This window comes from Amblyraja radiata, chromosome 2 (genome assembly GCF_010909765.2).
Source record: "Amblyraja radiata isolate CabotCenter1 chromosome 2, sAmbRad1.1.pri, whole genome shotgun sequence".
Classification (NCBI taxonomy): domain Eukaryota; kingdom Metazoa; phylum Chordata; class Chondrichthyes; order Rajiformes; family Rajidae; genus Amblyraja; species Amblyraja radiata.
Genome location: NC_045957.1, coordinates 95,823,868 through 95,844,858, shown reverse-complemented (window position 1 = coordinate 95,844,858; position 20,991 = coordinate 95,823,868). Strand labels below are relative to the sequence as shown.

Here is a 20,991-nt window from a genome sequence, read left to right as displayed (position 1 = left end):
CAAAGTCCAATGTTCATTGTCCAGCTGTACCCTACACTGCAGTCCTGTCTGAGCTCATCCAAGCAGAATACTGCAGCTCATCTCATTTGTTACTCATCTGTGGTTTTGTTGTCTCTGCACCTGCCTCGTCCAATGCTGTCTTGACAGTTAAGCGTCCCATATATCTGAGCTCACCCTAAACTCAGATACCGTCTCAATTTGCACCAATTTCTCATTTACTCCGTACCCTTGTGCTCCGAGGAAGATTGTCTCTCATTTTGGGAATTCTCGTCTGTTTTTAAATACCCACATGACCTTCACTTGGTCTATTTCTGTAACTTCCAGCATCTCCACAATCGTCTGAGATCAGTCTGAAAAAGGATTCTGAGCCGAATAATCGTCAGTTCTTCACCTTACCCGGTCTTGCTGCCTTACCCGCTGAGTTCCTCCAGCACTTTGTGTTTTGCTCAAGATTGCAGCATCTGCAGTTCCTTGTGTTGAAGATCTACCTTTCTGACCTCACGCAGAGTCCTGATTATAATCAGTTGTTGTTGGGAAACTCAGAATTCCCTCCCCCAATCTCTCAAATTCTCAAATTGTCTTTCCTCCTGTCTAAGGAGAATCTGAAAGCTTAACTCTTTGAGCAATTCATCTTTTCATCTTTTCTAATATATTTATGCGGCTCAGATCTGTTTTGTTTGATAACACTTCTATGAAGCACCTTGTGATTTATTTAAAGAACATATATACCTGTCTTTGTTACATTTCCTTCTGGCATAGAAGGCCCAACAGTGTCTATGCCAGCTGTAAGTAACCTCAGTAAACATATTTCACCATTCATTCTCCTGTAATCTATTATTAACCCTAATTGCCTTGCTCTTTATTACCCATTTTGGTGTTTGGGAAGATGTTAGGTAGACAATGATTATGCCGTTGCATTCGTGGTAGGATAAACTCACGAGAAGAGGTTTATTTACAGATAAAATGGATGGTTAGGAAAAGTTCTAAATCCATATGGGACGCGGTCCCTTGTTGCCTGTCGGCAGGTGAGGGATCGCTGGTTGTCTCAAACTTGTGCTGGTGGCTCAGTCTTACTTAGTAGGGAGCCCCATCTTCCCCAACCCCCACCCCCCCCAACCGGTATAGGAACCGCTAGGAGGTAGTGACCATAATATGATATGTTTTAATCTGCAATTTGAGAGGGAGAAGGTTAAATCAGAAAGTCGGTATTGCAGTTGAACAAAGGGAACTATGAAGGCATGAGAGAGGAGATGGCCAAGGTCGACTGGAAAAGGATCCTGGCAGGAATGACAGTGGGACAGCAATGGCAGAAATTTCTGGGCATAACCCAGAAGATGCAGGATCATTTCATTCTAAAGAGGAAGAAAGATTCTAAGGGGGGGTAAGAGGCAACCGTGGCTGACAAGTGAAGTTAGGGATGGCATGAAACGAAAAGAATAGGTGTATAACATAGCAAAGAAGCCAGGGGATTGGGAAACTTTCAAAGGACATCAGAAGGTAGCAAAAAAGGCAATACGGGGTAAAAGGTATGAAGGTAAGCTCACCAAGAATATAAAGAAGGATAGTAAAAGCTTCTTTAGGTATGTTAAGAGAAAAAGATTAGTAAATACAAATGTGGGTCCCTTGAAGGCAGAAATAGGTGAAATTACTATGGGGAACAAGGAAATGGCAGAAGAGTTGAACAGGTACTTTGGTTCTGTCTTCACTAAGGAAGACACAAATAATCTCCCAGATGTACTAGAGGACAGAGGATCTAGGGGGACAGAGGAACTGAAATAAATTTGCATTAGGCGAGAAATAGTATTGGGTAGACTGATGGGACTGAAGGCTGATAAATCCCCAGGGCCTGATGGTCTGCATCCCAGGGTACTCAACGAGGTGGCTCTAGAAATCATTGGTGATAATTTTCCAAAGTTCAGTTCCTGTGGATTGGAGGATAACTAATGTTATCCCACTTTTCATAAAGGAGCAAGAGAGAAAACGGAATTATAGACCAGTTAGCCTGACATCGGTGGGGAAGATGCTGGAGTCAATTATTAAATAAGTCATAATGGCGCATTTGAATAGCAGTAAAATGAATGGTCCAAGTCAGCATGGATTTATGAAGGGGAAATCCTGCTTGACTAATCTTCTGGAATTTTTTGAGGATGTGACAAGTAAAATGGATGAAGGGGAGCCAGTGGATGGAGTGTATCTTTACTTTCAGAAAGCCTTTGATAAGGTCCCGCACTGGAGATAAGTGGGCAAAAATAGAGCACTTGGAATTGGGGATAGGGTATTGACATGGATAGAGCATTGGTTGGCTGTCAGAATAGCAGGCAGTGGCGAGTGGAGTGCCTCAAGGCTCGGTGCCGGGGCTGCAACTATTTACAATATACATTAATGATTTGGATGATGGAATTAAAAGTAACACTAGCAAATTTGCAGATGACACAAAGCTGGGTGGCAATGTGAACTGCGAAGGGGATGCTAGGCTGTTGCAGGGTGACTTTGTCAGGTTGAGTGAGTGGGCAGGTGCATGGCAGATACAGTATAATGTAGATAAATGTGAGGTTATCCACTCTGGCGGCAAGAACAAGGAGGCAGATTATTATCTCATTGGTGTCAGATTAGGAAAAAGGGAAGTGCAATGAGACCTGGGTGTCCTTGTGCATCAGTCACTGAAAGTAAACATGCAGGTACAGAGTGAAGAAAGCTAATGGCTTGTTGGTCTTCATAACGAGAGGATTTGAGTATAGGAGTAAAGAGGTCCATCTGCAATTGTACAGGGCCCTAGTGAGACCACATCTGGAGTATTGTGTGCAGTTTTGGTCTCCTAATTTGAGGAAGGACATCCTTGCTATTGAGGGAGTGTAGCGTAGGTTCACGAGGTTAATCCCCGGGATGGCGGGACTGTTATATGAGGAAAGATTGGAAAGACTGGTCTTGTATTCACTGGAATTTAGAAGGTTGAGAGGGGATCTTATCTATATTACTAAAAGCCTGATCTTGACCGCTTTTGGCCCACTGTGCTGCGATTTCCGAGAGAACGCCGCCACCTACGGCCGTCATTTCTGGCCACCTCGCTCAGAGTCCGGGACAGGAGGATTTTCCCCATCGATGAAAAATCAGAGAGAGATTAATGTTTTTTTTTAATTTGCCATACTCTCTGCTGCCCCCGCTGGCGGCATGGGGGAGGGACTATAAAATCCGGAAGTGTAGTCCCTCACTCAGTCTCTGCCAGACCCAGGAAGCGAGAGGGTCACGGTTCTCTGAGCTGCGATAACACTGAACGCACGTCTACTCCACGGTGAATCCCCTCGATGCGGCTGTAAAGTGGCTGCTGCCCAATTGTTTGCCTCACCTTTTTAAAAAGTTTGTGTTCACAAAATGAATTTTGGTTGTCAGGTGGCTGCTGCCCAATTGTTTGCCTCGCCTTTTTAAAAAGTTTGTGTTCACAAAACGAATTTTGGTTGTCAGGTTGCTGCTGCCCAATTGTTTGCCTCCACTTTTTTAAAAGTTAGTGTTCACAAAATGAATTTTGGTTGTCAGGTGGCTGCTGCCCAATTGTTTGCCTCGCCTTTTTTAAAAGTCTGTGTTCACAAAATGAATTTTGGTTGTTGGGTGGCTGCAGCCAAATTGTTTGCCTTGGCTTTGTAAAATCATTGCAACAGTTGGCTGCCAGCCCAAGAATCCATTCGGCCCACAATGTCTATACTGGCCCTCTGGAAACCAGTACCAACACCCATACTAGCGCAACAGAAAGCCCCCCTCCCCCACTGGCGAGCACAGGCGAGCCCTCCCGTGTGATGCTGGGACCCAACGGGTCCCACTTAGTCTAGTTGAAACATAAAATTATAAAAGGACTGGACAATCTAGATGCAGGAGAAATGTTCCCAATGTTGGGGGAGTCCAGATCCAGGGGCCACAGTCAAATAATAAAGGGGAGGTCATTTAAAGCTGCGATGAGAAAAAACATTTTCACCCAGAGAGTTGTGAATTTGTGGAATTCTATGCCACAGAAGGCAGTGGAGGCCAATTCACTGGATGAATTTAAAATAATGCTGGTTAGATTTCTTGGGGCTAGTGGAATCAAGGGGTATAGGGAGAGGGCAGGCACTGGTTACTGATTGTGGATGATCAGCCATGATCGCTATGAATGGCGGTGCTGCCTCAAAGGGCCGCCTCCTGCACATATTTTCTATGTTTCTATCCATGTTTTTAAAGAGATGCCGCCTGATCCACTGAGTTATTCCAGCACTTTGTGTCTCTTTTGTGAACCAGAATTTGAAGTTAATTGTGTCTACCAAACATGTTTATTGCATGAAGTTTACAGTGTAAGGTTTTTAGTGAAATATGTTGTATGTTATTCAGTAGAGTGCAAATCATAACGAATGAAACCTGAAGTTTTCCTGCCGAACTTGGCACCCTGTTTTTTATTTTTATTTTTAGTCCTGTTACTACAAAATGTTTGTTGGAGGTCTTCTTTTATGTGGGGGGAGGGGAAGGGGGAAACTTTTCCAGTCCCTACCTGGTCGGAGAGGCGGTTTCCCTCCGAGCTGCTTCTTCGCCCCTTCCTCGCGGCCTACCATTAGACTGTTGCAGCGTTTCCTGTCGGGATCGGCCGGGACTACAGCTTCGGCGGTGGTGCAGCGCTGGGACACCAACACGGAGTGGGTGATGCCTTACCGGGTCACCGTGCGGTAAGCTCCGGAGTACTGTGACCGCCGACCAACATCCGAGGAGCTGTGGCTGCGGAGCATCCAGTCGCAGGCGGCGCTGGATTTAAACACCGCGGAGCCTGGGATTCGAGATCACCAGAGTCGGAGCTCCAACCAGCGCGGTCTGAAGACTTCGGGTGCCGCGGTCTCCGGGGAGGAAGCGGCCGCTCCAGACATTTCCAAGCCGCTGAGGAGTGTTCACCCGATGCCGGCATTCCAGCTTCTGGCAAGAGGGCCTGAAAACATCGGACTGGCTGCGGAGGCCACAAATAGGCCCCGACCTCGGGTGATCACAGAGGGAGAGGACTGAACTTTCTGATGCCTTTCCCCACAGTGGAAATTTTTTATTCTGTTGTTGGGGGACGTTTGTGTTGAATTATACAATATGTTGTGTCATTTTTCTTAATTTTAATTTTTCTATGGATGTATGGAAGCTTAATTTTTTTTTTCCCTATGTAAAGCACTTTGGTCGCAACGCAAGTTGATTTAAACGTGCTATATAAATAAATTTACTTTACTTTACTTTACTTTACTGTAGCTATTGATCTCAGATGGAATAACTGCAGCTTTATAAATGTTGGTTAACTGCAGCCAATAATAGGTTTGTAGTCAATTAAATTCAGTTTTAAATGACGTATAAATTACATTTCTTCATAGTTGTGTCCTGTGATGCTAGCCAGCCTTCAACAATAACTAAAATATAAGCTCTAATTATCTTGGTGGTAGGCATAGTGACTTTCAGTAAATGGGGTGAACCATCACAATTTTTGCTGGTGTCATTTCTCTTGCAGCCAAATAAGATAGTAAATCAAGACTAGGCTATGAAAGTGCCGCATGCAGATTATAAAATGGAAACTGCATGGGACATTGGAGAGAGCTGCATAAATAGCTTGCACTGTGACTAAGAATGAGCACTAATAGTCTTTAATAAATCATTGGTGGAGGCTTATTATTGCAATACTTGTCTCAAGACTCAACATAATCTAGACGCCTTCAGCACGGATGTTGTTTTACCCAAAACAAGTTGAACTGGAGATATTTAATATATCCCTTGTCAGCACGCGGAAGGCTCAGCCCACCCACCACAGACGGGGACTCGCCCGCTACAGATGGTGGACCCATGCCTTGGACCGGAACCCGACCGGAAGGCCCAGCTCGCGGACCCGCAGAACCCACCTGGAGGGCCGATAAGTAGACCGGCTGCGGGAAGGGTAGCGGGCCGCTGGAGGCCCTGCAACAGCCTGGGGCTCGGCTGGACCGGGCACCGCTCCCAGAGGCCGAGCACGTGGACCAGACGCAGCCTACAGCGGTGAAGCAGAGGCTACACTTGGCATGGCCAATCCTGCAATGCTCCCTGCACTTTCAACAACTGGGACTTAAAAATGTTTCCAAACTGGTGACTCTGTATATTCTCTCAGTGTACTACAGCTATACACTTGCATTGTATCTGAGATGCTCATCTAACATGTATCCAAGTGCTTATGTATAGTGATACTTGTACTGAACTGTATACAAAAATGAATTTCACTGTACCTCAGTACGTGACAAATAAAGTACCATACCGTAATTAGTGGTACCTTAGTTAGTAGTAATCTTAATTGGAAGGTTGCTAGTTCAAGTCTCAATCCAGAGACTTGAGCTTAAACATGAAAACGGATGGATTATACAGGAATAATCAAGAAACGAAGACCAGCGGAGAAGAGCATATACCTTGAAAATTTTGAAGGATATTTCATGCATGAAGAGGAAAAAGGGAAGATTTGAAAGGAATTTTATAATTGTATTATTTAGCTTGGAGCCAGTGGACGACAGTATTCACAGGCAATAATAGACACAAAATGCTGGAGTAACTCAATGGGACCAGCAACATCTCTGGAGAGAAGGAATGGGTGATGTTTTGGGTTGAGACCCTTCTTCAGACTGACAGATGTGACTCTTTCCAGTTGAAAGTTAGTGTGATATTTAAGATACTACTAATTTAAGATCTTGAACGTTAGTGAACCTTGTGGGAAGCCGTTCATGCGGCGGGAGTGTCCCGGGGAGCCGCGCGGGCCTGATCCACCCACTGAACAACCACGGCGCCGACGACTTGGACGACAACCAATGACCGCAATGCGCACCGGTAGGCCCGACTCGCCCCACAGGCTTCCCAGGGGACTGTGGAGAAGCCGGGTGGTGAGGCCTGCATAGGCCGAAGGAGCCTCAACGGTGGCGACATTGGGAGCCTCGGCAGTGACAGCGGGTGCCTCGACGGCAGCGTGAGCCTCGACAGAAACAGGAGCCCCGTTGGTGATGGGACCTCGGCGGCGGTGGGAACCTCGGCGGTGGTGCGGCCTCGCGATCGTCCTGTGATCAACAGTCGATGAAGGCGAGGGGAAGACAACGGGGACCCGGCATGGAGGGCACCGCCGTGAAGAACAATGGAGGACCCGGCGTGGATGGACCGCTGTGGGGGAAGGTGGGAGAACAAAAGGGGACCTGGTGTGGGGGAGGGGAGGAGCACTCTAGTTTTAGAATCCTCTGCACTGGGGATAAGTCTGTGTTTGTTCATTTGTTCCTGTGAAGGCGCTGCGCACACGGCAACCAGCCAACAGTCTCATGGCTTTTTTTGTTTTCACTTTTAATTTCAGGTTTTTCGTGTACCTTGTGTGTTGTGACTGTTGGCAGACCAATTTCCTTCTGGGGATGAATAAAGTTTTACCGTATCGTATATCAATATATTGAAGATAGACGCTAAAAGCTGGAGTAACTCAGCAGGACCGGCAGCATCTCCGGAGAGAAGGAATGGGTGACGTTTCAGATCGAGTCCTGTCTTCAGACTGGTTCGGGATAAGGGAAATGAGAGATATAGACGATGATGTGGAGATATAAAGAATTGTGAATGAAAGATATGCAAAAAAGGAGATGATAAAGGGAACGGGCAATTGTTAGCTGTTTGTAGGATGAAAACGAGAAGCTAGTGCGACGTGTGGGGGAGGGATTGAGAGAGAGGGAATGCCGGGGCTACCTGAAGTGAGATAAATCAATATTCATACCACTGGGCTGTAAGCTTCCCAAGTGAAAGTTCCTCCAATTTGCATTTAGCCTGGGAATGAGAAGGAGAATTAAAGTGTTTAGCAACCGGGAGATCAGGTAGGTGCAGGTGGACTGAGTGAAGGTGTTCAGCGAAACAGTCGCCCAGTCTATGATTGGTCTCGCCGATGTATAAGTGTCCACATCTTGAACACCGTGTACAGTAGATGAGGTTGGAGGAGGTGCAAGCCGAGGGAGGAGGTATTGGGACAGGTGTTGCATCTTCTGCGGTGGAAGGTTGCAGGGGTAAGTACCTGGGGAGGGTGTGGTTTGGGTGGGAAGGGATGAGTTAACCAGGGAGTTGCGGAGGGAACTGTATCTGCGGAAGGTGGAAAATGGTAGAGATGGGAAGATGGGACTAGTGTTGAGATCCTGTTGGAGGTGGTGAAAATTTTTGAGGATTATGTGTCGTATACGATGGCTGATGGGGTGAAAGGTAATGACTTGGGCGACTCTGTCTCTGTTGCGACTGGGGGGAGGGGGAGCAAGGGCGGAGCTGCAGGCTACCGAGGAGACATGAGTGAAGGCCTCATCTGCAATGGGAGGGGGGAACCTAAAGAATGAGGACATCATATTGATCATTTTTCAAATACTCCAGTTAAACACTCCAGGAAGGCAGTTTCTGGAGTAGCTGGTTCCGTTTCAAAATAATGACTAACCATGTAAAAGTATTTTTAATATATAATACAATGATAGGGAAGGAAATGCTATGTTTACATTGGTGCAGGGCACCTATACCCATATCATATCCTTATATCCTTATAACTATAAAACTCTGATCTTGTATGTGGATGTGTGTGTATTTATTGTTCATGTGCGATCACATCTTCTCGAAAAAACTACGCGCGAACGGTTACATTTTTACATATTCCGGTAGAGATTTATCCCATGAAGTCAAAAATCGCCATATCTGAAAAATTCATGCATTATTTCTTGACTTATTAATCAAAATGTTCACACATCCGATAAAATTTTGAAATCAAAAAGCCTGTTGTGGGCTGATGATGTCACAATGGATCTGCCTGCCTGCCGTATGCTCGCGCTGCGAGTGACGTCACCCCCCCCCCCCCACCCCTCCCTCCTCCCCCCGTTATTCAACAGTCGGCCAGTCGACTGAAGACCAAAGATCATAGCTGAAGACTGCAGCGGTCTTTGGTCGACGTTCGCCCGCTCGCGCCTCGGCTCGGCTTGGCTTGGCTCGGGCCCTTTACCCGAGAGCTCCCGAGAGCTTCCGAGAGCTTTGGTCAATGCACGCTCGCATTGGCTTGGGTTTCCCGAGAACTCCCGAGAGCTTTGGTCGACGCACGCTCGCGCCTCGGATCGGGGTTCGCCTCTCCCGCCCTCTCTCTCCCCCCTCTCTCTAATGCGAGCTAGCATTTTGAGAACATTCTTCAAATCCTTCACCAACAGTCATTCTCACTTTGATGAAGGATGCTTCATGCTGACTTCCAAATCTTTAAAGATAAGAATCCGATTGAACTTCATTGTTTTAGTCTCTCCCCCCTCTTCCCCCCCCTCTTCCCCCCCCTCTTCCCCCCCCTCTCCCCCCCTCTTCCCCCCCTCTTCCCTCTCCCCCCTCTCCCCCCTCTCTTCCCCCCTCTCTCCCCCCCTCTCTTCCCCCCTCTCTTCCCGTCTCTCTTCAACCCCTCTCTTCCCCCCCCCTCTCTCCCCCGTTCTCTTCCCCCCTCTCTTCCCCCCTCTCTTCTCCCTCTCTTCCTCCCCTCTTCACCCCCTCTCTTCCCCCCCTCTCTCTCCCCCTCTCTTCCCCCCCTCTCTTCCCCCCCCCTCTCTTCCCCCCCCCTCTCTTCCCCCCCCCTCTCTTCCCCCCCCTCTCTTCCCCCCCTCTCTTCCCCCCCTCTCTTCCCCCCCTCTCTTCCCCCCCCTCTCTCCCCCTCTCTTCCCCCCCTCTCTTCCCCCCCCTCTCTTCCCCCCCTCTCTTCCCCCCCCTCTTCCCCCCCTCTCTCCCCCCCCCTCTTCCCCCCCCCTCTCTTCCCCCCCTCTCTTCCCCCTCTCTTCCCCCCCCCTCTCCCCCCCCTCTCTCCCCCCCCCTCTCCCCCCCCCTCTCTCCCCCCCTCACAGGTGTGTGTGTGTGCGTGTCTTCTCGAAGAAATGACGCGCAAATGGTAACATTTTTACATATTCCAGAATAAATTTTTTCCGTCGAGTCCAAAATCGCCTTATCTGAAAAATCCATGCTTTATTTCTCGAGTTATTAATGAAAATGTTCAAATATCTGACAAAACTTTGAATTAAAAATGACTGTCTTTCGCTTTTTCACTGATTGTAGCCCTGCTTGCAACATTGTTGCTATCTAAGTACACTGAGTCCTGCTAACCCTAGCAAGTGCAATTGCATTTTTTTAAAAACAGCAGTACACTGAGTTCTGCTTGCTAGCAAGTGCAAATGTATTTTTTTTTAAGTTTAAAAATAAGGGAGGGTGAATAAGGCGAAATGAGCAGCCCCTGCGCAGTTGTGGGCTATGGGTGAGTGGTGGAATATTGCGTTGGGGGAACGGGTGAATGGTGGAATATTGCATTGGAGAACGGGTTGCGTTGGGGACCAGGCCTTCCGTGTGACCACTTGGTCTAGTCAATCATAAAATTGTCTTGTAGATCCAGGGATTTCCATGAGCTATGATGCACGATCCAAAACAGAAAGATTTGCATTTACATGTCACCTATCATGACCTCTGATGTTATAACATTTCTGTGACGTACTTTGAAGAGCAGCTACTGTTGCAATGGAAAAAAACATAATGGATGATCGTCTAGTTTAACTATTGTGATAAGCTGCATCTATTAATATATCATAGTTTTTTTTTAAAGTGCCAAACAACAATGACATAAAAAGTTATCTAATTTAATTTTCACACGTTATAACATTTACTAATACAGTCTCGTAGAAAATAAAGCTCATGAGATCTGAGTGTAGAACCATAATAGTTTGTATAGAATGTCTACAACAGAAAGCTTATGATGGAACTTAATAAATTACGGAATTTACACTTAACTATCTTTCAATTGGTGTGTATTTTGTGTTTTCAGTCTTCTGTGATACAAATTTAGATCAAGCTTTTTGCATTAATATTTACCATTGTTAGGTTGACATGTACATTTCCCATTCACTGTTAGATTGTCATAGTTGTGATGTTATTGCAGCCTGTGGCAACTCGATGTACATGTGGAACCAGTTCATAGAAACATAGAAAATAGGTGCAGGAGGAGGCCATTCGGCCCTTCGAGCCAGCACCGCCATTCATTGTGATCATGGCTGATCGTCCCCTATCAATAACCCGTGTCTGCCTTCTCCCCATATACCTTGACTCAAATAGCCCCTAGAGCTCTATCTCTCTCTTAAATCCATCCAATGACTTGGCCTCCACTGCCCTCTGTGGCAGGGAATTCCATAAATTCATAACTCTGGTTGAAAAAGTTTTTTCTCACCTCAGTCTTAAATGACCTCCCCTTTATTCTAAGACTGTGGCCCCTGGTTCTGGACTCATAGAAACATAGAAAATAGGTGTAGGAGTAGGCCATTCGGCCCTTCGAGCCTGCACCGCCATTCAATATGATCATGGCTGATCATCCAACTCAGTATCCCGTACCTGCCTTCTCTCCATACCCCCTGATCCCTTTAGCCACAAGGGCCACATCTAACTCCCTCTTAAATATAGCCAATGAACTGGCCTCAACTACCTTCTGTGGCAGAGAGTTCCAGAGACTCACCACTCTCTGTGTGAAAAATGTTTTTCTCATCTCGGTCCTAAAGGATTTCCCCTTTATCCTTAAACTGTGACCCCTTGTCCTGGACTTCCCCAACATCGGGAACAATCTTCCTGCATCTAGCCTGACCAACCCCGTAAGAATTTTGTAAGTTTCTATAAGATTCCCCCTCAATCTTCTAAATTCTAGTGAGTACAAGCCAAGTCTATCCAATCTTTCTTCATATGAAAGTCCTGACATCCCAGGAATCAGTCTGGTGAACCTTCTCTGTACTCCCTCTATGGCAAGAATGTCTTTCCTCACATTTGGAGACCAAAACTGTACGCAATACTCCAGGTGTGGTCTCACCAAGACCCTGTACAACTGCAGTAGAACCTCCCTGCTCCTATACTCAAATCCTTTTGCTATGAATGCTAACATACCATTCGCTTTCTTCACTGCCTGCTGCACCTGCATGCCTACTTTCAATGACTGGTGTACCATGAGCCCCAGGTCTCGTTGCAACTACCTTTTTCCTAATCGGCCACCATTTAGATAAAGTCTACTTTCCTGTTTTTGCCACCAGTGGATAACCTCACATTTATCCACATTATACTGCATCTGCCATGCATTTGCCCACTCACCCAGCTTATCCAACATTGCCCAACATTGGGAAATTTATTCCTGCATCTAGCTTGTCCAGTCCTTTTATAATTTTATATGTTTCTATAAAAGTCCCCCTCACCCTTCTAAACTCCAGTGAATACAAGCCTAGTCTTTTCAATCTTTCTTTATATGACAGTCCCGCCATCCCAGGGATCAATCTCGTGAACCTACGCTGCACTGCCTCAATCACAAGGATGTCCTTCCTCAAATTAGGAGATCAAAACTACACAATACTCCAGATGTGGTCTCACCAGAGCCCTATACAACTGCGGAAGAACCTCTTTAAACCTCTTTACTAAAAGTGGATAACCTCACATTTATCTATATTATTCTGCATCTGCCACGCATCTGCCCACTCACTCAACCTGTCCACCTCACCCTGCAACCTCCTAACATCCTCTTCACAGTTCACACTGCCACCCAGCTTTGTGTCATCCACAAACATGCTAGTGTTGCTCCTAATTCCCTCTTGCAAATCATTAATATATATGGTAAACAGTTGCGGCCCCAACACCGAGCCTTGTGGCACTCCACTCGCCACTGCCTGCCATTCTGAAAAGGACCCGTTCACTCCTACTCTATGCTTCCTGTCTGCCAACCAATTTTCTATCCATGTCAACACCCTACCCCCAATACCATGTGCTCTAATTTTAGTCACCAGTCTCCCGTGCGGGACCTTATCAAAGGCTTTCTGAAAGTCTAGATACACTACATCCACTGGCACCCCTTCATCCATTTTACTTGTCACATCCTCAAAAAATTCCAGATTAGTCAAGCATGATTTCCCTTTCATAAATCCATGTTGACTTGGACTAATCCTTTTACTGCTATCCAAATGCCCCATTATTACCTCTTTAATAATTGACTCCAGCATCTTTCCCACCACCGAAGTCAAGCTAACTGGTCTGTAATTCCCCGTTTTCTCTCTCGCTCCTTTCTTGAAAAGTGGGATAACATTAGCTATCCTCCAATCCACAGGAACTGATCCTGAATCTATTGAACATTGGAAAATGATCACCAATGCGTCCACTATTTCTAGAGCCACCTCCCTGAGGACCCTGGGATGCAGACCATCAGGTCCCGGAGATTTATCATCCTTCAGTCCCATTAGCCTACCCAATACTATTTCTCGCCTAATGAAAATTTCTTTCAGTTCCTCTACCCCCTTAGATCCTCTGTCTTCCAGTACATCTGGGAGATTGTTTGTGTCTTCCTTAGTGAAGACAGATCCGAAGCTCCTATTCAACTCTTCTGCCATTTCCTTGTTGCCCATAATAATTTCAACCGTGTCTGCCTTCAAGGGACCCACATTTGACTTTGCTACTCTTTTACCCTTAACATATCTAAAGAAGCTTTTACTGTCCTTCTTTATATTCCTGGCCAGCTTCCCTTCGTACATCATCTTTTCAGCCCGTATTGCCCGTTTTGTTTCCTTCTGTTGTCCTATGAAAGTTTCCCAATCCTCTGGCTTCCGGCTACTCTTTGCTGTGTTATACATCTTTTCTTTTAGTTTTATTCTATCCCTAACTTCTCTTGTCAGGCCCGGTTGCCTCCTAGTCCCCTTAGAATCTTTCTTCCTTTTTGGAATGAAATGATCCTGCGTCTTCTGGATTATGCCCAGAAATTCCTGCCATTGCTGTTCCACCGTCATTCCTGCTAGGATCCCTTTCCAGTCTACCTTGGCCAGCTCCCCTCTCATGTGTTCATAGTCCCCTTTGTTCAACTGCATCACTGACACTTCCGATTTAACGTTCTCCTTCTCAAATTGCAGATTAAAACTAATCATATTATGATCACTACCTCCAAGCGGTTCCTTTACCTCGAGTTCTCTTATCATATCTGGTTCATTGGACAACACTAAATCCAGGATTGCCTTTTCTCTGGTCGGCTCCATTACAAGCTGCTCTACGAATCCATCTCAGAGGCATTCTACAAACTCTCTTTCTTGGGGTCCTGAACCAACCTGATTTTTCCAGTTTACCTGCATATTGAAATCCCCCATCACCACAGTGGCATTACCTTTGTTACATGCCAGTTTTAACTCCTGCTGCAACTTACACCCTACATCCGGGCTACTATTTGGGGGTCTGTAGATAACACCAATTAGTGTCTTCTTGCCTTTACAATTCCTCAACTCAATCCACAGTGATTCTACCTCGTCAGTCCCTATGTCTTCCCTTGCAAGGGACTGAATTCCATCCCTCACCGGCAGAGCTACCCCCCCCCCCCCCCCTCCTCTGCCCACCTGCCTGTCCTTTCTATAGCATGTATAACCCTGAATATTAAGTTCCCAGGCCCGATCCTCCTGCAGCCACATCTCAGTAATCCCCACAATGTCATATCTACCAACCTCTAACTGAGCCTCAAGCTCATCTACTTTACTTCTTATACTTCGCGCATTCATATACAATACTTTTAATTCCTTACGCATCTCACCTTTCACATTGATCTCTATTACACTTGGCCATACTCTCCTATCCCTTTGTGAGCTTCCTTTCCCGTTAATTCTGTGGCCATTAACCATCCCTTTACTCTCTTTCCCTTTAACTCTGTCCCCGACTATCCCATTTGACACCCCACCCCCTTATTCAGTTCCTTTTACCATCTCACACATCAGGGGATCTATAGGAGGTGATGCCATGATTAATTTATTTACCTTGTTTATTTTCCATTCAAGAATGTGATTACAACGTTTGTTTTTCAGTTACTAGATTTCTTCAGGATTAATCCATGGATTTTCCTGTCCAACTCTGAATGGTGGTTATTCCTGAAGGAGAAAATTAAAGCCAATGAGGAACTATCTCAGGTATTTCCTTGAAACCTCTGAATACCATTTGAAGGGCATTTCAGCGTCTTAAGTTATTCAGATGTCTGGACTGACATACATCATTTAAATCTTTAGGGGTTAATTTATTTAAAATGTGACTCATTTATATTCCATGGCATGATTTGAAGTGTCAGTTTTGACTGACATTTGAGATGTAATTTATTTTGTTTTACTCGATCATTAGGTGAATTGTTCCAAAGTGTTGCATTTCCCAGAAAAGGAAGATTGATGAGATAATCCTTTCAGAAGATTATGATCAATTGGAATTGGGTCCTCACTTTAAATTGAGAGCTGTGCTTTGGGTATTTTAGCTATTTTTAAATAGTGTGTTTGATTGACAACTTTTTAATTTGTTGAAGGCAGAATTTAAAAGCTATTGGAAATTTAGCTTATTTGTTTCAGGCAAGGACGTTTGTGATTTTTGTGTGTATATACTAAGAGGAACATTGGCAGTTTGCATAAAGAAATTAAATTAAAACATTTTTTTTTTAAATGATATTTGGACTAGTCACTTCATTTCAACAAATAATTCCATGTTAAAATTCTTATAAACCAACCAGAGAATGTTAAAATTACATTTAATCTGAAAAAAATTGTAGGTTTTCCATCTCAGTCATAACAGTTCAGAAATAAGTAATGATATAGGATTAAGTCTGAAGTAATGACCTCCTTTCATTTAATCAGCCTGCCGCATTGTTCTATATAATTCAGTAATCCAGATGGGAGCTGCTTTGTGATAGCTTTTGATTTCCACTGGTGGACAGTTGGAGCAGTCATTAATCTGTGAACTGTGTAATGTCCCATGTGGTTACTGTTTAAAATAAAACAAAATTATTTGTACTCCTAATTACCAAAGCCAAAATAAGGCATTGTGAATATATAAAGTTATTTATCATCTCTCAGAAATATTTACATGGTTAACAGTGGCAAGCATGATATAGATTGCAAGATCACATAATGTGCACTGATTATAGAACATAGTACAGTACAGCACAGGAACAGACCCACAATGTCTGCCATATATGATGCCACGTTAAACCAATCTCCTTGCCTGCGTTTGCTGTATATCCCTTCATTCTTTGCATATCCATGTGCCTATTGAAACCTATTAAATACCGCCTTCATATCTGCCTCCACCACCACCTTTGACAGCACATTCCAGACATCCACTATTCTCTATGTGGGAAGAAAATAAACTTGCCCTGCTCATCTCCTTTTAATTTTGCCCATTTCACCTTAAATGGGTAATTAATACCAACTGTGTTCATCTAAAATCAGTACCCTGTTGAGATGCAGCACTCGTAAAAATCAAACTATGTGTCAGGGAGTTTTGAATGTGTTTTTTACATTTTGTTTTGGAATGTGAGGACCCACCAACAAAGTAAGTTGTATTGCCCAATCTAAAGTGATATCAGGACATTACTGACATGACCTAACAGAGTTGACAGTGTACGGATCAGGCCCTGTGACTACAGCGGTCCTCCTACAGTTGTACAGGACCATAGTGAGACCACAAATGGAATATTGTGTGCAGTTTTGGTCTCCAAATTTGAGGAAGGACATTCTTGCTATTGAGAGAGTACAATGTAGGACAACAAGGTAAATTCCCGAGATGGCGGGACTGTCATATATCGATAGAATAGACAATAGACAATAGGTGTAGGAGCAGGCCATTCGGCCCTTCGAGCCAGCACCGCCATTCAATGTGATCATGGCTGATAATCCCCAATCAGCACCCCTTTCCTGCCATCTCCCCATATCCCTTGACCGCTATTTTTAAGAGTCCTATCTAGCTCTCTCTTGAAAGCATCCAGAGAACCTGCCTCCACCGCCCTCTGAGGCAGAGAATTCCACAGACTCACCACTCTCTGTGAGAAAAAGTGTTTCCTCGTCTCCATTCTAAATGCCTTGCACCTTAACTGTGGTCCCTGGTTCTGGACTCCCCCAACATCGGGAACATGTTTCCTGCCTAGCGTGTCCAAACCCTTAACAATCTTATATGTTTCAATGAGATCCCCTCTCACCCTTCTAAACTCCAGAGTGTACAAGCCCAGTTGCTCCATTCTCTCAGCAAATGACAGTCCCTCCATCCCGGGAATTAACCTTGTAAACCTACGCTGCACTCCCTCAATAGCAAGAATGTCCTTCCTCAAATTAGGGGACCAAAACTGCACACAATACTCCAGGTGTGGTCTCACTAGGGCTCTGTACAACTGCAGAAGGACCTCTTTGCTCCTATATTCGATTCCTCTTGTTATAAAGTCCAACATGCCATTCGCTTTCTTCACTGCCTGCTGTGCCTGCCTGCTTACTTTCATAGACTGATGTACAAGGACCCCCAGATCCCGTTGTACTTCCCCTTTTCCCAACGACGCCATTTAGATAGTAATCTGCCTTCCTGTTTTTGCTACCAAAGTGGATAACCTCACATTTATCCGCATTAAACTTCATCTGCCCACTCCCCCAACCTGTCCAAGTCACCCTGCATTCTCATAGCAATGGAGCGGCTGGGCTTTTATACTCTGGAATTTAGGTTGAGAGACAATCTTATCGGAACATATAAGATTATTAAGGGATTTGACACGCCAGAGTTAGATAGAGCTTTTACAGATAGCAGAGTCAGGGGATAGCAAAGTCAGGAACTGGGTATTGAATGTGGATGATCAGCCACAATCAAAGTGAATGGTGGTGCTGGCTCGTAGGGCCGAATGGCCTACTCCTGCACCTATTGTCAATTGTCCTAATCCAAACATGGAAAAACATTGTTTTAGAGAAATAAAGCCCAGAAGCAGGCTCTTCAGCCCACAAAATCTGTCCTGGCCATCCAATCCAATCCAACTTTATTTGTTAAGCACTTTAAAACAACCAATGTTGACCAAAGTGCTGTACAGAAGAATAAACAAGACATCATAAACAGACAAATTAACAGAACATAACATAACAGCTCACATAAGGCGCAAAAATTACATATGAAATACAACAATAAATTAAAAGACATAAAACATGAGTAAAAATAATAGCCACGCAATAAAAGCAATCAAAATAAGAAATTAAATCAAGTAAATAAAGTTGACATCTTACTGGGTATCAAAGGCCACGGAGAAGAGATGGGTTTTAAGAAGTGATTTAAAAACAGACAGAGAAGAGGCCTGTTTAATGTGGAGAGGCAGATCGTTCCATAATTTGGGTGCCGACACAGCAAAGGCACGGTCCATCAACCATGTATTTACATATACTGTACATTAGTTCCATTTTTTTTTTATTCTTCCCACACTCTCATCACCTCTCCTTAGATTATAACACCAACCTACATTTGGGGTTATTTATTGTGAATGACAGGAGTTCTAAAACCTACTCCTTTGTCACCCCACTATCATTGTCTGACACCTGGAAAAACACCAGTTTCCTTTCTGTCAACCAATTCTCAGTCCATACTCAGATTATCCTCATTCGTATGTTGAGGATGAGAGGATATCTTATTGAAACATATAAGATTATTTAAGGGTTAGGACACGCTAGAGGTATGTTCCCGATGTTGGAGGAGTCCAGAACCAGGGGTCACAGTTTAAGAATAAGGGGTAAGCCATTTAGAACAGAGATGAGCCATGATCATATTGAATGGCGGTGCTGGCTCGAAGGGCCGAATGGCCTACTCCTGCACCTATTATCTATTGTATGTTCTTAAATATTTCACATCAATCTCTTCTCTGGGCCCTAATTAAAAGACTTTTTTTAAATCAGAATACACTACACCCACTGGCATTCCTTTATCTTTTATATTGTGGTATTGTCAAATAAACACATGTAGATTTGTTGAGCAAGATTTTCCTTTCATAGACTTTATGCCTTTATGTATTGTCCAAATACATTAAAGCTTTCCAATAGTGCAATATGGACATCCTTTACAATATATTCTAGTATCTTCCCGATAGATCTACCTATGTGCAATTTACCATACTTTTTCTAGCTCCTTTTTAAAAAAATAGCAGCATTACACTCCTCGCCTACAATCAATAGGAATCACGTCAGGATTAAAATAGTTTTTAGGATGACCATCAATGCATCTACTATTTCCAGGGCCATGTCATTTCATGCTCTGTGATGTAGATTATCAAGGCTTGGGAATTGGTCAGTCAAGAGTGTTTTATTGTCACATGTCCCAGATAGAACAATTAAATTCTTACTTGCTGCAGCACAACAGAACATGTAAACAGCTTTTACTCCATTAACTTCTGCAGCACTTTCCGAATACTGATTTCCCTAGATCCTCCCACAAGATTCATTGTTCCTTACATATTTGACAGAACCAAAGTGTTTAATTGTTTTGCCACTTGTTTGTTCTCAATCATAAATTCCACCATTCTCTGACTGCAGACCATGTCATCACTGACCTTCACATATTCAGAGAAGCCCTAAGTCAGTTTTTATGTTTTGTGCAAGCTTACTCATGTACCCAAATCTCCTCCCTAGCGATGCCCTTTTGATGAATTATAAACTGCTCCCAAAATTCAGACCTGCTACTTTTTCTGGCAATTTTCATTACCTGCTTAATGGTTCCGATACTATCCCTCATTTTATTTATAAACTACAATGAAGCCTTCTTCCCTATACATTTTTGTGCCAGATGGGAATGAATAATTGAAAATTGCAAAACTACAAAAGTTGAAAATCTGAAATAAAAACATGTTCAGGTGGGCCAGACCATAGAACATTTCACAGACAACAACGTTTAATCTGATTTTAACTACCCCTTATTTGCCACATTATTTTGCCAGTTCAGTGAAATTCCCTTTGCTCTGCCAGATCTCCACCTTCATTTTAATCAAGTAACCTCTGTGGTAAAATGTAAAGTTACAGCTTCTAAATTCTGAACACGTAATTCATCCCTGGGATTATTCTAAACAATCCTTCCTGCTTCCTCTCCAAAACACAGTTTCTAAATTGCATTCTCTAGAAATGGACACAATAGTTGTGGTCAAAATCATGGTTTCTTAGGCATTCAGGATACCCTGGAATCGCATCCCCTTTTAAACTTCTTCCTGCCTATTCTTTCATCTTCATAAATTTGTTCACCTATATGCCTAAACCCGATTTCATATTGTACGGTTTATGACATGTTATTTCTTTATTCTGTATCAGTTCTATATGGCATTTAACTTTCATCTGCTCTTTTTGCCAATTTATCTATGCTTTCTTGAAATCTATCACTCCCCTTCTCTTTGTGTACCAAACTTTTTTTTAATGCTTTGACGAAGAGCTTTATTTGGCATTTTTTTTCAAATCTCACACCAGATGTATTTCTTACTTAATAAATCTATTTTTATTATTTTCTAGGCAATGGCAGCACATAAATCTCTGCCCATGAACTACTACACAGTTTTCCACACCATTCAACCACTGCTGCCAAAAGATTGTATTATCGTCAGTGAGGGTGCCAACACCATGGACATTGGCCGGACCATGCTACATAACTATTTGCCGAGACATAGGTAATCATAATAATTTCAAGATTGCAACTAATGGAAGACTTCAGAAGTTTGTAGAATTTTTAATCACTGACTTTTGCATCTCCTCAAAAACCTGTATTTTGTCTCAATGGTTCATGTTACTTTAGAAGAATGCAACTGGCTGTATCAGGGTAAATTGTTTGTCTATCTTTCAGTGGTGGCGTATAATATGCACAAAAAAAATGTAATGGAGTATCTGTGGAATTCTCTGCCGCAGAAGGTAGTTGAGGCCAGTTCATTGGCTATATTTAAGAGGGAGTTAGATGTGGCCCTTGTGGCTAAAGGGATCAGGGGGTATGGAGAGAAGGCAGGTACAGGATATTGAGTTGGATGATCAGCCATGATCATATTGAATGGCGGTGCAGGTTCGAAGGGCTGAATGGCCTACTCCTGCACCTAATTTATATGTTTCTATGTAACATTAGAGCATAGGATATTTTAGGATTTTTTAAATTATATGTTCACTGGATGTGGATTTTGCTGAAAAGGCCTGCATTTATTATCCATCCTGAATTACC

At 43.9% G+C, this 20,991-nt stretch overlaps 1 protein-coding gene across 1 annotated transcript in view; it reads left to right on the top strand.

Moving 5' to 3' along the window:
- The window catches only part of hacl1 (2-hydroxyacyl-CoA lyase 1), a 119,241-nt gene that overhangs the window by 58,638 nt on the left and 39,612 nt on the right, over positions 1 to 20,991 (top strand). The window contains exons 12-13 of the mRNA XM_033050702.1: positions 14,844 to 14,945; positions 20,301 to 20,455. Coding sequence (XP_032906593.1) covers positions 14,844 to 14,945; positions 20,301 to 20,455 — 257 coding nt within the window. The remainder of the gene's footprint in view (positions 1 to 14,843; positions 14,946 to 20,300; positions 20,456 to 20,991) is intronic.